At 35.0% G+C, this 16,291-nt stretch overlaps 1 protein-coding gene across 1 annotated transcript in view; it reads right to left on the bottom strand.

The window, feature by feature from the left end:
- Positions 1-303: 303 nt before the first annotated feature.
- Positions 304-16,291, bottom strand: part of ELOVL4 (ELOVL fatty acid elongase 4) — a 31,373-nt gene continuing 15,385 nt past the window's right edge. Inside the window, exons 2-6 of the mRNA XM_041725605.1 lie at positions 9,774-9,961; positions 8,110-8,190; positions 6,614-6,785; positions 4,872-4,999; positions 304-2,378 (exon numbers count right to left, since the gene is read on the bottom strand). Of these exons, the coding sequence (XP_041581539.1) occupies positions 2,103-2,378; positions 4,872-4,999; positions 6,614-6,785; positions 8,110-8,190; positions 9,774-9,961 (845 nt within the window). The 3' untranslated portion in view covers positions 304-2,102. The remainder of the gene's footprint in view (positions 2,379-4,871; positions 5,000-6,613; positions 6,786-8,109; positions 8,191-9,773; positions 9,962-16,291) is intronic.

Below are 16,291 nucleotides of genomic sequence, written 5' to 3'. Positions count from 1 at the left end.
CCCACAGCATTAAAAACTGCTAAAGCTTACATTTGAAATGACAAATAGAAGAGTAGTTTAAAAGAAAATTATACGTTTTATATCTGGATCCAAAAGATCTTCCAAAGATGACTACCTTTTAAAGTAAAAATATGCCATCATTAAAAAATAAGCTTTTCTCCAGAAATTTTAGACACTCTAAGTTCTAGTTTCACATCTTTTCTACATTAGAAATTGGCAGCAAAAAAAAATTTACAATATTAACTGAATCAAACATCTAGCAGATAATTTATGTAATAAACTGATTAACAAAAAAAAAAAACATTTTTCCCACAGCAGTTGTATATTTATTGTGCTAAAATCAGGTAGCAGGGAATGAAGAGGTCTGGGGAACCAGTACAGAATGTTCACAAAGATTTACAAATCTCTAGTCATTACACACCGAGCAGCTAAGACAAAGGTGCTGAATCCTCTCAGGCCAAACTATTTTAAATGTTGCAAATATTCTATATTTCTCATGACTGCATGCCTTTGGGGAAAAAGGTGTGTAATTTTAATGCACAATAAATATTTTATAGTTTACAAATATTCTAAAATAGTTCGTCTGCACAAACAGCATACATCCTGTACATGCAGTTTTGACATGTTGAGATACTTAGAAATATTCATGCTTTTTTTGTTGTTGTCACATTTTCTTTCTCTATAATGATCCCTGGTCAACATCTCCTAACAATTTAACCAATGTAATAAAACAATGTACAAGTTCTCTTTCCTAGTGTATTTCCAGTTGTTCATTTATATTACATGAAACACTCCATTTACACATAGTAAACTTCATTTTCTCGTTCTGACTACTCTTCACTTTAATTCATTTTGTGTCTTAATAATTAACACCTTGTAACAATCACACACTAAATTTAATGATCTTTAGCACCAAGGAGTCAAGAATATCGCACCAAAACGGGTTTATACTTCATATCTAGTTAATAAATAAGATCTTGCAACTTTGTTATAAGGAAAATATCACTCCAAAATTAATCACATTGAAAGAGAAGGATAGTTTCACAGAAAAGTTGGGTGTATGCTATTTGTAAAAAAAAAAAAGAAAAGGCAAAAAAAAAATACTAGCGGATTCGAAAGCTAATAGTAAAATTTACATTAGAGGACTCCTTGATTTTTTAATTAAAATTTATTTAATTTTAAATGTTCTTTCCAACAGAAGAGGTAGGTATATTTCCACATATGAAAAATCGGTAACAGCCACAAATCAAAACAAGGAAAGCCTGATAAAAATCAACATACTCTCTTCTAACAGCACATAAATGTAACTCTTTTCTGATGTTACTTATAAAGATATGAGTTGTTTCATGTTCCAATCAGACAATAATCCTAATTTTCATAATATACTTCTGATAGTAATAGGAGTATTGAAAGGCTGTCTTTTCATCAAAAATTGTTTCCCACAGTGATTTGTGCCGCAAGTCATGGTGACCTTTGGGTCTCTAGACAGGATTTTACTGTAATTCTTATTTTCACCAACACCATCATCATCAAGCCTCTAAGAGTCTACAGAGATCATCAGATTCTTTAAATTTAATTACAACCAAAAGGGTATATTCAGACTAGAGGTGGAGAGATTTGACCATACCAGTCAGCAAATGAATTCAAATGTGCAAATTTTAAAGTATCTACAGTTCCAGCTTTGGACTAGAAAATGTAAGGTAACTGATTGTAATCAGTAGGTAATAGTAATTTAGCCAAAAAATTCATACTGTGTTTCTGTGATCATCAGACTGAAGAATGACTGTATATAAGATACATGAAAAATGTCATGCATTAGACAAACGGATGTGAACAGAGGGAGAGCCTCCAAAGTCACATAATGATTGCTTTGGTCTGGACGACAACAAGGCTAATAAAAAAAAATGTTTAAAATAAAACTTCATAAATAAAACATCCGGGCATTGTATTTAACACTTTACTCTATCTAAAGGTTACTAAGACATAGAGCACATTTGCCTTTTTCTCCCCACCCCCAAAACCCTCATTTGCTTGTTTTCCCTGAAATTTTATATGAAATGGGAGCTTCCTCACTGTCAACAACAGTTAAGGCCCAGTTCAATTTACTCTCCTTTCGCTTTTCCATTTTTCTGCTTTTTTCCATTTTCTATCACTAGTTGTTTCTCTGATTTGCTCACACCATTTGCTGAAATACCATTCACAGCTGTTTTTCCAGTTTTTGCTTTCTTAGGCTCTTTGTATGTCCGAACATAGAAGTTAAGAAAGAGAAATATGAAGCTGATTGCATAGGCGATGAGAGCCCAGTGCATCCATTTTGGGAAGGGGCAATCAGTGTAAAGAGACAGCGCCGTGTGCCCAATGGTCACGTGGAACTGAACCTGAAAAACAAAACAATGTAGGATACGTTTACTGTGAACAGTGAGTAACTTCACCAGAATCTTCTATTTAGCTAAGATAGGCCCAAATCTTGCCACAGTGTCCAAAGTTTCAATAGCTCTTTGGCTTTCATGCCTGATTATAGCTCCCTCTCATCAGGCTGCAGTTCAGATGTCATCCCCTCAGCAAGAGCTTCCTTCCAGCTAGGACAAAGGACCTCCATCCGGCTGGCCTCTCAACCCTATTAATGAGGGCTTTCGTTTTATGTGGGTTTTTTTCTTTTTAACAATTACAATTATCTGTAATTCTTAACTTCTTCATTGTCCATCTTTCCACTAGTATATAACTTCAGAGGGTAGGGTTCTGTGTTGCTCTCTGAAGATTCCCGAGTCCTTAGCACAGGGTCTGGATTCAATGAATAATTTGTTGGATAATGTTGAATAATGTTTAATGATAGGGAGTTATCAATGGCCTAAGAGAATGAAATAATAGTACCATATATTATTTTAGATTTTTTTTCCTCCCAAATTTTAGACTGATTTCTTTTCATGAAACTGTCAGCAAGATGGTACATATACTTTTAAAAGTGAACCTATCATTATTTATTTCTTATAAAATAGCACACAGGTAAATCTGCATTTGAATTAACATTCTCCTTGTTGTGCCTGAGTGGCTCAGTTAAACATCTGACTCTTGATTTTAGCTCAGATCATGATCTCGAAGGTCATGGGATTGAGCCCCACACTGGGTTCCATGGTCAGCAGGGTCTGCTTGAGATTCTCTCCCTCTTGCTCTCCCTCTGTCCCTCCCTCACTCCATGTGTGCACATGTGTGTACTCTCTCTCTAAATGAATTAACATTATTCTTTACAAATTTAGATTTTTTGGTAAAATTTAGTAGATATTTGATAATAAGTGCAAAAAGAAAAACTCACTTTCTACTTTAAAAGTTTTTAAAAGAAGAAAAAATTAAGATGCTTTGTAATTCAGATAAGACAAATCAGTAGAAATTCCAACATATCAAATGAATAGTTCTCAATATAAGAATTACAAATTCCACGTGTTAACAAGGGTTAAATTTTTACAAGATTCACTTACATGATTAACTATTGTGAAAACTTATGGCTTGGAGATACTCTACTCTTCACAAAATTAACATCCTATTTGGAATGGGCAATTGTGGTTTCTCTTTTAAGTATAGTCTTACCCATATTAACTAGTATATTAAAAATTATTAAAATAATTTATTCCATGTGAGCCCCAAATTTATATTAGACTGAAAAACTTTAAACTCTCCATGGCAAAATGCAGGTTTTAAGAACTTTTGATTTCACAATGGTTCTCAGAACCTAAATCATCAAAAAAAGCTTATGCATATAGGTGTGATTAAGTATGGCATCACTCAAGAAGACTCGGGTGAGGACTCTGACAAAGTAGATATAAAGAGTTCAGATGACTTTTGTCCTCTCTTCATTTTCTTGTGACCATTTACTAATTACTGAGGAAACTGAATTACACAAACTATATAAACAGCTTACACAAAAACTGGAGGAAGCTTCCTGTAGCATTTTAGTTACAAATGAATCTTTCACACCCAGCATTCCCCAAAAGTTGTGTTTCCTGTTCAGCCAGCCAGCTGTTTAGCAACTTAAAGCAGAGACGAATAATATTTCCAAATGTGATTCCACTGATAAATTGTACACATGCTATGATTACAGCAAATTATAATAAATTCCAAGGCTTGAAGAACAGCTGCCAGGTTGGCTTGGGATTTCCAGTTTGATTACTGGACTAACACCTTGCTTTGAATGTTTCACTGAGGTACCCAGATGCTACAAGAAGTCCTCCTAGGAATATGTGCTGAAAATTGTCTGCTCTAAAGGCTAGCCTTTGAAAATACCTAGCTCTGCTCTCTAAGAACTATGTGTTAGACAGTAAGAGGAGTTCTCTTGTCTTTGTTCTCTTCCTTCACCCCAACCCTTCCTTGGTTCTGTGCCTTCTCTTCAATTTTTATATCCTAAATGTAGAGGATCTGTTAGCAAGGACTAAAAAATGGAACAGAAAACAAAATTCAACCAAGAGCAGGATGAAGAGAGGTAATAATAACATCTTGTTAAAAAAAAAAATCACCTGAGAAAGAACCTATATTATTTTTCTGTCATATATAAGTCTATGTACTTTATGGTTATGCTTAGATCTTTTCTCATCCATTTCACAGATATTTTTTTTCACAGATATTTTTAAAGAACATTTCTTTTAGAGAGATAAGAGCTATTTTTAGTCTTTTAAGAACATTAAAAAGGTTAGTAGCAGTGACAACTAGGTCTATGAACAAGAAACTCCAAGAGCCAAGCAGCCTCAACTCTCACAGCTGCAGCACAGAGAAAGCCAAATTTGTAACAGAAAATTGTCCTGGATAACTTAGCTCTTCAGAATTAGTCAGTTCAAATATTTTCAGTGTTTCACCAGAAGAAAGTTCAGAAGAATTTAACTCACCAGCTGCAACATGGTTAAGTATCGTTTCCACCAAAGATACTTCTGAATCCACGGGCCAAATGCAGTTAACCCATAGTATGAGTACATAATCACGTGGATGAAGGAATTCAGCTGTGCTCCAAAAAATGCTTCAGAAAAACAAAATTACAAGATACTGAAAACTTTAATAGGCAATAAACCATCTGAACATAAAATAAATGAATCCACATTATTTTCTAACTAATCTTGAGTACAGATGAGGAATAAAAACTGTAAAGTAGAAATAATGAAAAAGATTTCAGATCATGTTAGGTCTTTTTAAACTTTAGACTCTGGCTTTTAGCATATAAATAAAAATGCGTGTTCCTCAAATGCAAAGGACTTTCAAAGTAGGCAAGTTTCCAAATGGAGTACCCCAGTGGCTTATGTATGCCATAATAAAAAAGTGCTGCATATATTATTTTTCAAGCTATTTTTCTCAGAGAAAAAAGACATGCATGGTACATTTAATTGTTTCAACAGGTTTTTAATAAGTGTGTCTGGCTGCCTCAGTCAGAAAAGCATGTGACTCTTGATCTTGGTGGGGGCCCTAAGTTCAACCCCACATGAGGCATAGAGATTACTTAAAAATTTTTTTAAATAATGAAATAAAAAGGATGTTTTAGGGATCCCTGGGTGGCGCAGCGGCTTAGCGCCTGCCTTTGGCCCAGGGTGCGATCCTGGAGACCCAGGATCGAATCCCACGTCGGGCTCCTGGTGCATGGAGCCTGCTTCTCCCTCTGCCTGTGTCTCTGCCCCTCTCTCTCTCTCTCTGTGTGACTATCATAAATAAAGAAGAGCTCCTTTTAAAAAAAAAAAAAAAAAAAGGATGTTTTAAAAAAATTAATAAAAGGTAGATTGAGATTGATAGACTTTTAAAGCCTCATTATTGCTTTCAGATATGCCCATAAACATATCAACAGAATAGTACTTGTTTGTTAGGTCTCTGAGCAATTTTAAATGAAAGCAGAAGGTGAACTGTACTACTATAATGACCTATAGCCTTGGTTCTCTAGAGAGAAATAATCTGTTTCCAGCTCAGTGATGTAAAACATCTTTAGTCTATAGGCAACTGAAAGCCTGAAGACATATCTTGGCCAAAATGTGAATTCAGATCCTTTATAACAAAGCTATTTATAATTACCTTTGAGTAAGAACCAACAGGTTCATTTAAGGCCCATTTTAGAGGAGTGGGCTCTGGGCTTGGACTGGAGATGGAGCCTTCAAACTAACTGAGAAGTTAAAGCTTAGTATCCTTTGTCTTTTTTTTTTTTTTTTTTTTTTTTTTTTTAGGTAGGCTTCACATCCAGTATGGAACACAATGTGAGGCTTGAACTCAGGACCCTGAGATCAAGACCTGAGCTGAGATCAAGAGTTGGATGCTTGACTGAGCCACCCAGGCACCCCCAGCTTAGTATCCTTTGAATCAGAAACACTACAGCCACTCCTCATTAAAATCTGAATTTGCTATATTTAAGATTAGTTTATGTTTATCTCAGAGGCAAATCTTTATGTATTTAAGTAGCCATAGGTAAAAAGCTAAAGCTTTACTTTCTTCAAATTTCTTTTTTTTCTTCATATGTCTTTAAAATGAAATTAACACAGAAATAATTAACTATGAAAGCAAGTTAAAGACCAAATCATATTCCCAGCTTCTCATTACTTTTCCATTCAACACATTTACATAATTTAATATATGCATCTATGTTCCTGAAAATGCTCACCTTGTCCCCCTGCGACCCACTTAATTCCAATCCACCACAATGTAAACATTGTACAGTGATGGTATACATGAAGGAAAGAGACTTGGTTGTTTTTCTTCCTTAGGATAAAAAATACAGTATCCAAATACTCAACCCCTTTTGATACAAAGTACCACCAAAGAGCAGCAGCTATCTGTAAAAAGAATGGAAAAGCATGTTATAAACACCAGAGTGACACTATCATATGGTTTTTTTATTCATTGTTAAGTTAGTCCTAAACAATCATTATTGCACAAAATGTACAAGGCATGGAGTCATTTTTGCCTAAGTAGGTATGAAACCTAGACATCTATCCATGGGGGCGGGGGTAATGGGAAAGAAAGAGTCCAAGTCTCTATTTACCCAGTGGCAATGATATAGAGAAAATTTTTAGTCTGTTAGAGAGCCAGATGTCATGAAGTACCAAACTACTAAATATAGAGCTATAAACGCCTTCATACTGCTATGTTTTTCAATATGGTAAAGAAACTGAGATATTTATTTTGTAAAGGTATTTTGGTTTTTCATGCTTAGCCTATAGTACCTCAGATATTTTTGCAAGTGTGTTTGTGTAGCCACTGGTCTCTCTTAGTGTCTGTCTCTCCCGCTTTAAGTGCAACAAGTACCTAATCATAGTACTTTGTATTAAGCGGTAAAATCTTTAAAGTTGCAAGTTGAAACAAACAAACAAAAATAACAAATACTTCCTAGGTCATAAATATAATCCTACTTACATGAATAAGTCTTTTCTTTTCCTGGGCTCTAATTAAGACACCAGATGGTACAGAAAGATTATGTTACATGCTGAGATTAAGGATCCAAGGATCCAGTAAGAGGTGACCTCTGTGAATGTTTTAAAATATTTTACAAGAACCTTACTATAATAGTACCTAAACTCAACTTTTTAAATGTCAAGTATTTTCTATAATGTATGTCCTATGTACAAACAACAAAGAAAACAGTACATAACTGAAATCTGTTTATAAATTTCTGTATGTCAAGGGTGACTGGAAAGTAAGATATGGTAACATATTACCAATAGTTTATTTTCTGCAAATATAATAAAAACTGAGTTTATACCTATATAAACTGTGCAATGCTCAACTTACTAAACATTACATAGTTTATAAAATATTTGTTTTTCCTCAGGCTCTTAACAAATGAATTAGACTTTCTTTATGAGTGTCCATTCTTGACCCAAAACACAAAAATCCAAAAATGTCATCTTTACAGTAAACATAGAACTTTTTAAAATTGCTACATTCTAGTAATCCAACACATATTCATTCTCATACAACCAAACAGGTCACTATAACTATGAAAATTTTTCAATTATGTACTTTTAAAGAAAAGTTGACTTTTATTGATTCAACATGATCCTATACACTTTTACCATTCTTTGAAAGTAGGTTTTTCAGAGTGGGGATTATAAAATTAAACCCACTTCTACTGATTAATGGGATTAGGAATGTACTTACCCTAACTTCATTAACATTATCAGAATAATCCACACTCTGGCAAATATAGCTATATCCTGCATTATATGATCCCATGAATAACTAGAAAAAAAGGGGGAATAACATTTAAAGCAAAGTTTTAGTAGATATGGAATTTCAAAACACTAAACACAATATGCAACATTTCAAATTACTTTAAAGAACAATATTGTCTAAGAAATTCAAATGCAATAAACAATGTGTTGTGGAGTTTCTAAAATTTGTTGTGTGCCAATTTATTCTAAAATTGAAATCTATATTAAAAACAACATGTAACTCTTGGACTGAGACTTCAACTGTCATCTACTTTATAATATTAAGAGAAATTATGATTAACCATGACTCAGATCTAACAGTTACATTGATTTCTATTCTTGACCCAGAGTGGTTTGTATCAAACAAATGAGGTCAAAGTATCCAAATAAATTAAATAAAAGTTTTTGTGAAGTTGAGATTCTCTAGACTAAGCTGTCAATTACAGATTTCTTTAAAGAAGAGTACTGTTTATTTTCTTAGCATCACCAGTCCAGTTCTCTGAATTCATACAGAATTTTAATGAAGAATCTCTTGGGAAACAAATTCCTTCCACTCTTATAACTTAAAAAAATGCCTGTATCAACTTAGCCTTTAGGATTTCTTTTCAGAATGTCATGGAGAATTTGCTAGTGTCCAGAAAAGTACATGATGATTAGCAGCAACAATGTATAACAGTTAACTCATTTTTGTTCAAACCCAAATACAATGACATTATGTAATAGGATTTAACCTGACATCAGTATTTTACATCTGCATTTTTTTAAAGATTTTACTTATTTAATCATAAGAGACACAGAAAGAGAGGCGGAGACACAGGCAAAGATAGAAGCAGGCTCCATGCAGGGAGCCCAATATGGGACTCTATCCTGGGTCTCCAGGATCACACCCTGGGCTGAAGGCAGGCGCTAAACCACTGAGTCACCCAGGTGTCCTACATCTGCATATTTTGATCAGTTAACAAACCTGAAACTACTGAATAAGAATTACAAATAAGGAGCTACAACTATTTACTGGCTACTTAATATGTGCCAAATACTATGAAAAAAATTTCATTTATCTCTGATCTGGAAGGCAGGTTTTTAATCTCTATTTTACAGAAGGGGAAAATGAGTCTCAGAAAAGTTATATCACTCCTACTGTCAGTTAATAATGGTTATTTTGGAATCTAGTATGTCTGCTTCAACATTCCATTTTAAACAACTGTCCTGGGCAGCACAGGTGGCTCAGCCGTTTAGCGCCGCCTTCGGCCCAGGGTGTGATCCTGGAGACCCGTGATCAAGTCCCACGTCCTGGAGACCTGGGAATCGAGTCCCACATCAGGCTTCCTACGTGGAGCCTGATTCTCCTTCTGCCTGTGTCTCTGCCTCTCTCCCTGTGTCTCTCATGAATAAATAAAATCTTTTTAATAAATAAATAAACAACTGTCCTATACTTTCCATATATCTCATATTTTTGTCATCGAAACATGAAAAATATCAATAAAGTAAATTTTACTTTTTGAATAGCCAACAGTTATCTTGGGATACAATATTACAATAATGGTTTGACATATTCTAATGTCTTAATTTCTAATAACCCTGGGGAAGAATAGGTGACTTCAGTAAACCTACCTCTCTGAAGATAAAAAGGTTAAGCAAAACCATCCCAAAATTATAGATAATGAGCACTAAACGCATCTGGAAAGGTTCTCGGTCCTTCATCCATTTTGGACCCAGCCACACAAACAGGAGGTAAAGAGTACTTATACAAAGTGTAGGCAATGGGGACTGCATCAGAGGCCAATTCTCCACACGTTTATCTAGAGAGAACAAAATCACATAAAATTTATTAAGCACTAAATTTGTTTGAAATGAACTTGTTAGGAATTATAGTATTTCAGCTTAGCTTTTTTCCTAATTTGGCCAAATGCAGGTCATTTTTCTTTGAATTACAACAGAAAACATGGCATTAAAACCAAAGGAATGAGACCAATTCCTGTGAGTAGCTTTTGAAAATAATGCTTCACTACATGTGGCATACATTAAGTTTTATAGAGACCAAGAGAACAAAGACAAGAAATGAACTTTGCTACAAATATAGGACAAGCAGAGGATGAAAAGTTGATGAAAGACTTCACTGACAGGAGATAAATATTTTAAGGAGAAACCTGTCTTCCATATTAAACATGTGAAATGTATCAGTACAGTTTGGAAGTTGCGCCTTCCTTGCGCCTAGCAGGAAAAGAATAGTAAACTGAAGAGGTAGAGCAATGGAAGTCATTTCCTGAAACACTTTTGGATACTGAAGACAAGAGTACAGTTACAGTGGGGAGAAAAAATTAGGGGGGATTACAGTTCTATCATTTCTTTAAATGGAAATCATCATATTTAAGACCTTTTTCTTTTTCTTTCATAGCATGAGCCTATTCAGCCATGACTATAACCAGCTTATGTACTTTTCTCTAAAACTATAAACGTTTACCTCATATATGTGTAAATATTTCATTTAAAATGAGTACACTGTCCTTAACATTCAAATACGCAACCCTGAATCAATTTTATAAAAGTTTTGCCACAAGTAACATTTCTAAGAGAAGCATGATAAAGAAATATAGAGCTAACAAAAATTGACTTTCTAATACATTATAAAAAGATACTGAAATTTATATTTCTAAAACCTAAACAGTATTTTATAGGTTGTGAATCTAATGTCTAGTTTATGCTTGGTAATATAAAACATTTCTATGTTCTATGCTGAGAACATATAATAATAATATATGTACAATATAATAACAATAACAAAATTATAATAATTTTATAACAATAACAAAAATAATAACAATAACAAAATTCTACATTTTAATCAGTTCCTAAAGCCGAGCCCAAATGAATTTAACTTAATTGCTCATTACTATGTCCCACCATACTTAAATTGCCAGTTTCACTAAAACTATATATGCAGAATAGCTCTGGATTAGATAATTAGGTTTCAAAATATCTTACTTAAAGTTAGTCTGTTTCTGTACACTATTCATAGAAAATAAGATAAAAGAAGGACACAGAAATGAAATGTTTAATCACACAGTCTCCAAAGTCAGGAAGGGACATAACTATGGTTTCTATGAAATAAAGGTTGTTAGAAAGATGCATTAGCAATCTAATGCATGCATAATGTTTTCATATGTGAACAAGAAAAAAAACAAGAAATAAGAAAAAACAAGAAATAAATGAAAACAAGAAAACATCGAAACATGAAAACAAGAAAACAAAGAAACAAGAAAAACAAGAAAAAACAAAACAAGAAAAAACAAAAACTGATTTAAAAAAATTTTATTTAAATTCAATTTGCCAATATATAGTACATCATTAGTTTCAGATGTAGTTTTCAATAATTCATCAGTTGCATACAACACCCAGTGAAAAACTGATTTTATTTCAGAGTTTATAGAAGAGGCTTACTATCTATATATTCATGGAAATTATGGTTCTGTCACTCAAATCAAAATATATTCCAGAGTTAAAAATAAACTAAAACACTTACAAGAGAGAATAATCCTCTTACAAGAGGGTGTGGCTTAAAAGATGAGTGGCTGACTTTTGTTGAAGGCATTGTACCACTATGATCTTATCACTGACTTTTTAATAGTCATAATATCGCGCTATGACCGTATCCCTCTGTGACAAAGTCCCCTTAAATATGGTGTATTTAGCTATTTATTTATTTCCCATAGGAGAAACACTTAAGACAAACTCCTAAATCCTAAAGCTCTGCTCTACTTACTTCAGAAACTAGAGAAGGAGTAGCTGTGGCTTCCTATTCCTATCCAGAACTAGAGACTAGACACTGTTTTTTCCATGCATTTGATACAAAGAGCAAAAGGATTCTGTTATGAGATAATCCTATGTAACAAAGAAGGAATATAAACTCATCTGTAAGGAGATTCTCATATCACAGATTATATCACACTCTTTTCTTTAAAAAGATTTATTTTAGAGAGAGAGGAGAGACCATGTGTGAACAGGGGGAGGGGCAGAGGGAGAGAGGAGAGAGAGAACAGATCCTCAAGAAGACTCCCAGCTGATCGTGGAGCCCAACGTGGGACTCAGTCCCAGGACCCTGAGATCATTACCTGAGCTAAAATCAGGAGTCAGTCACTCAAATAACTGAGCTACCCAGGTGCTCCAATGCTATCACTCTTAATCACACACAGAATTCCTGCTGACTTCAAAGTAAGTTCTGAGCAACAAGTAGAAAAAAATAAGAGAAATAAGCCCCCAAATTTCCCCCAAATCAAGAATAAATAAAAATGCTCATTCTTTTTGGATGGTTAGCCTGTGCCATTCTCTCTTTCAACAGAGATATTTAAAGAGAGAAATAAGAAAGACAGTGAGAGGAAGAGACATGAGTCAGAAGCTGAAGATGTGACAATATGAGACACTAACAGAGGCCAAACAAGAGTAAAAAGGGAGAAGGGAGCAGATAAGAAATAACAGAGATAATAGAAAAGGCATTTGAGACTCCATCAGTAAACAGATGGGCTGAGTTCTAATATCAGCTCTGCTACTCTGCATAGGCCCTTAAAGGCACAATCTGTCTTCATCCCTTCATCTATAAACCCTGTTAGAAAAAGGGGAACTCCGTTAGTGCTTCTCCAACTTCAGTGAGAAAAAAAAAAATCACAAGGGAGAGAGGCATTGTTAAAATGCAGGTTCTGGGATGCCTGACTGGCTCAGCAGTTAAGTACCTGCCTTCGGCCCAGGGCTTGATTCTGGAGTCCCGAGATCAAGTCCCACATCAGGCTCCCTGCATGAGTCATCTTCTCTCTCTGCCTATGTCTCTGCTTCTCTCTGTGTCTCTCATGATAAATAAATAAAATCTTTAAAAAAAAAATGCAGGTTTTGACTCAGTAGGTCTGGGGTGCAGCCCATTTCTAGGAAGATTCTGCATTTTCTAGGAAGCAACTGATTCTGTGTCACTATTCCATGGATCACCCTCTGAGTAGCAAGAAATGAGATAATCCCTTAGGTTTTTTTTTTTTAACTTTTGAAATTATTACTCTTAAAAATGATAATTAGGCAGAAGAATGGAATTGAAAGTGAGGAAAACTGGACCTAAAAAATAGGCAATTTTCATTGGTCAGGGGACCTGTTTTGCATACAAGTACCTGCACGTTTCTATTCCACAATGGCACTCATCACACTGTCCTGTTACCTTCCTCTAAAATGCAACCCTCTTGAAGGCAGGAGCTGGGTCTCTCATTCGTGTACTGTAAGGCTTATCAGCTTGTCTAAACAATACTTATTTGATGAATAAATGATGAGTGGGCAATTTTTTTCATATTAGTCCTTTATTCTCCATCCCTTCAGATAAAATCTACTAGTGCATTTATTGATATTCCAAGTTTTTCAGTGTCCAGCAACCCTTTCCTATAGCTCTTCCCAGTTCCTCCTTTATGCTGGCATACAACTTGAACCTGATGTCAACAACACTTCAGTATTTAGAGGGCATGTGTGCTCTCTCTATAAGGCTCCATATCTTTACTTCATTGCTTGCTCCAGGGAAAAAAGGTAATGCTCCCATTTCTTTATCCAACCAGTGCAAGTTGTGCGTTCAATCAACAATCACTTAACAAAATCCTGTCTTCAGCCTATAAACGGCCGCAGTTCACATCATATCCTTCTCAGATTAGCCCTTCTAGTTCACCAGGGTCAGAACACTCTTAAAAATTCCACCTCCAATGACCATTATAGAAATTGTAGTAACTGTCAGTAACCTGAACCACAACATTACAATCCCATTCTATGATGATATTCGCGTGATATTTCTCCATGCCTTTGCAGTTATTTGTGTTTTTATAAATTTGCATAAATATTTCCCTTAGTACTTCTGATCAGATTCAAATATCTAATACTTCTTTTACTTGTTCCCTTTTCCATTATAAAGGACTGAGTGAGTCACAATAGTGTTATACAATGATATAAAAATTTAGTATTACTAACAGGTCCCCTTGCAAGTCTGGAACCAAAAAAAAAAAAAGAAAGAAAGAAAAAAAGAAAGAAAGATGTGGAATTAGAAAAGCAAAGGAAAATCATGAGTACTGAAGCTTCATGTATTTTATATAACCTTAAAATAATGAATTATCCAGCCTTTCATTAACTCAAAAGTTCCAATAACATATTTTTATGTTGCCTTTCTTCTAAGAAAGATGTATAAATATTATAAAAAGCAAGTTCAGGAGCAAAAAACTATATTTTAATAATAAGAATTACTAAGACACATTACCTTAACCCTTCTGGACCCTTAAGGGTTAACTTTTTCTCAGGAAATAGTTTCTATTTAGAACATTTTGATTGTTTCCTAAAACTCTTGCCAAGTAGGACTGATTTATTTACAAACATTAGGTCACTAATCATACAATTTTATCTGTATTAAAAGGTCATGTAATGGTTATACAACTGTATGTGCTTGTCAAAACTCACAAACTGTTAGCTAAAAGGAGTTAATTTTATTATGTGTAAATTATACCTTTATACAAATGGGAGGCAAAATGGTATATCTGAAGTGGGCCTTCTTCCTGCAAATACCCTCCACCAACAGGTCTTTATTTTTACCCTGATCTCTATCTTAAAATCACACAGCATGATGGATAGATAGAACAGACTTTCAGGTCAGACTCTCCACCCCTTCTGAGCTAAGTGATTTGGAGGAGGTTATTTGGTTCTTGACCTCTGAAAACTAATTTACTAGAAAAGGAGACAGACACAAAAATCTATTGCTTTTCAGGATCATGAGTGTAATACAAGAGGCCAGTCTTAAGAACAGTGATATGGCAGGTGAGATGGAACAAGATGGACTTCAAGAACAGACATTTGATTTTTCTTGAAGAAGAGGAATTTGCCAAACAGAGAGGAGGAAGGCCTTCTTACAGAAAGAACCCTATGTATAAATATCCCCAAAGCAGGAATAATACACTTATTCTGGAAACTAAGCAGGCCTGAGGTAGAGGATATTTATAAAGGAAGATGGCAGGAAATGACTAGAGACTTACAGGTCATACTGGACCCGGCAAACTGGGAGAGTCTTACAAACTATGCTGAAGAAGTTAGAATCTGTTTGGTAGATAATGGGGAGATGTTTAATTGGTTAAAAATAGGGGATCACATTTAGCTTATAAAAGATAATGGCAGAAGCAGTGAGAGATGGACTGAAGGGGAAGAGGAGATGTCAAGAGGTGGGGAAACCAGTTGGATCACTGTTCTCAAACATCTCTATGTTGCTGGGCCACCCACAAAAGGACCATCTGCTTGTTAAAAGTATAGATTCTTAGGCTTCACCCCAGATCTACTGAATCAAAATCTCTGGATAGGGCCTAGGACTGTGATCTCAAATTCATCTGGTGATTCTCGTGGGCAGCCAGACTTGGACACCACTTTAATGCAGAAATTATGGAAACCTGAATATAGAAGGCTGCAGTGGTGATGGCCAAGACAGGGAGATATGAAAGTAAAATTAACAGATTTGGTGACTGACACGGATATGAGTTAAGAGTGAAAGAAAAGTTCAGGATTACTCCCAAATGTCTGGCATGGCTGGCAGCAGAGATGGTGAAGTCATGATCCTGGACAGAGCATAAAGGAAGAGGAACAGATCTGGAAGGAGATGATCAGGTGAATTTTTAAACATCCTATGTCTGAAGTACTTGTGGATTCCTGGATGGAGGCATCCAGTAGGCTCTGAAGCTGCAGAGAACTACTGGCGTTGTGGACACATGGAGGAGTCATTGGCAATGAAAAGCACATCAGAGTTTGAAGTCACAAAGAGCACGTGGAATGAGAGAATAAAATGAACAAGGATCAAATACTGGAGAGCACTTAAGGGAGGAGTGGGAAAATTGGCAGTGAAACAACCAAAGAAAAATAGAAAATAATGTTGAGGAAAGCAAGAGAGTATGATGTTTTCAAAATGATGGGGTAGGCAATTGACAGTTATAGATGGAGAATCAACTGTTCTTTTCTCTTCAATGAGGAAATAACTACTTCCCAGGGTTTTGATGTGTGATAATTAAATGTAAAAGTTGTAGCACACATAAATGCCACAGAATTGTTCCTTCTGCTGTACCCTATCCCCTATCCACACCACATTTTCACAC

Source organism: Vulpes lagopus, chromosome 1 (assembly GCF_018345385.1).
Source record: "Vulpes lagopus strain Blue_001 chromosome 1, ASM1834538v1, whole genome shotgun sequence".
NCBI classification, from domain to species: domain Eukaryota; kingdom Metazoa; phylum Chordata; class Mammalia; order Carnivora; family Canidae; genus Vulpes; species Vulpes lagopus.
Note: the sequence above shows the minus strand (reverse complement) of the source record. Positions and strands in the feature narration are given on the sequence as shown.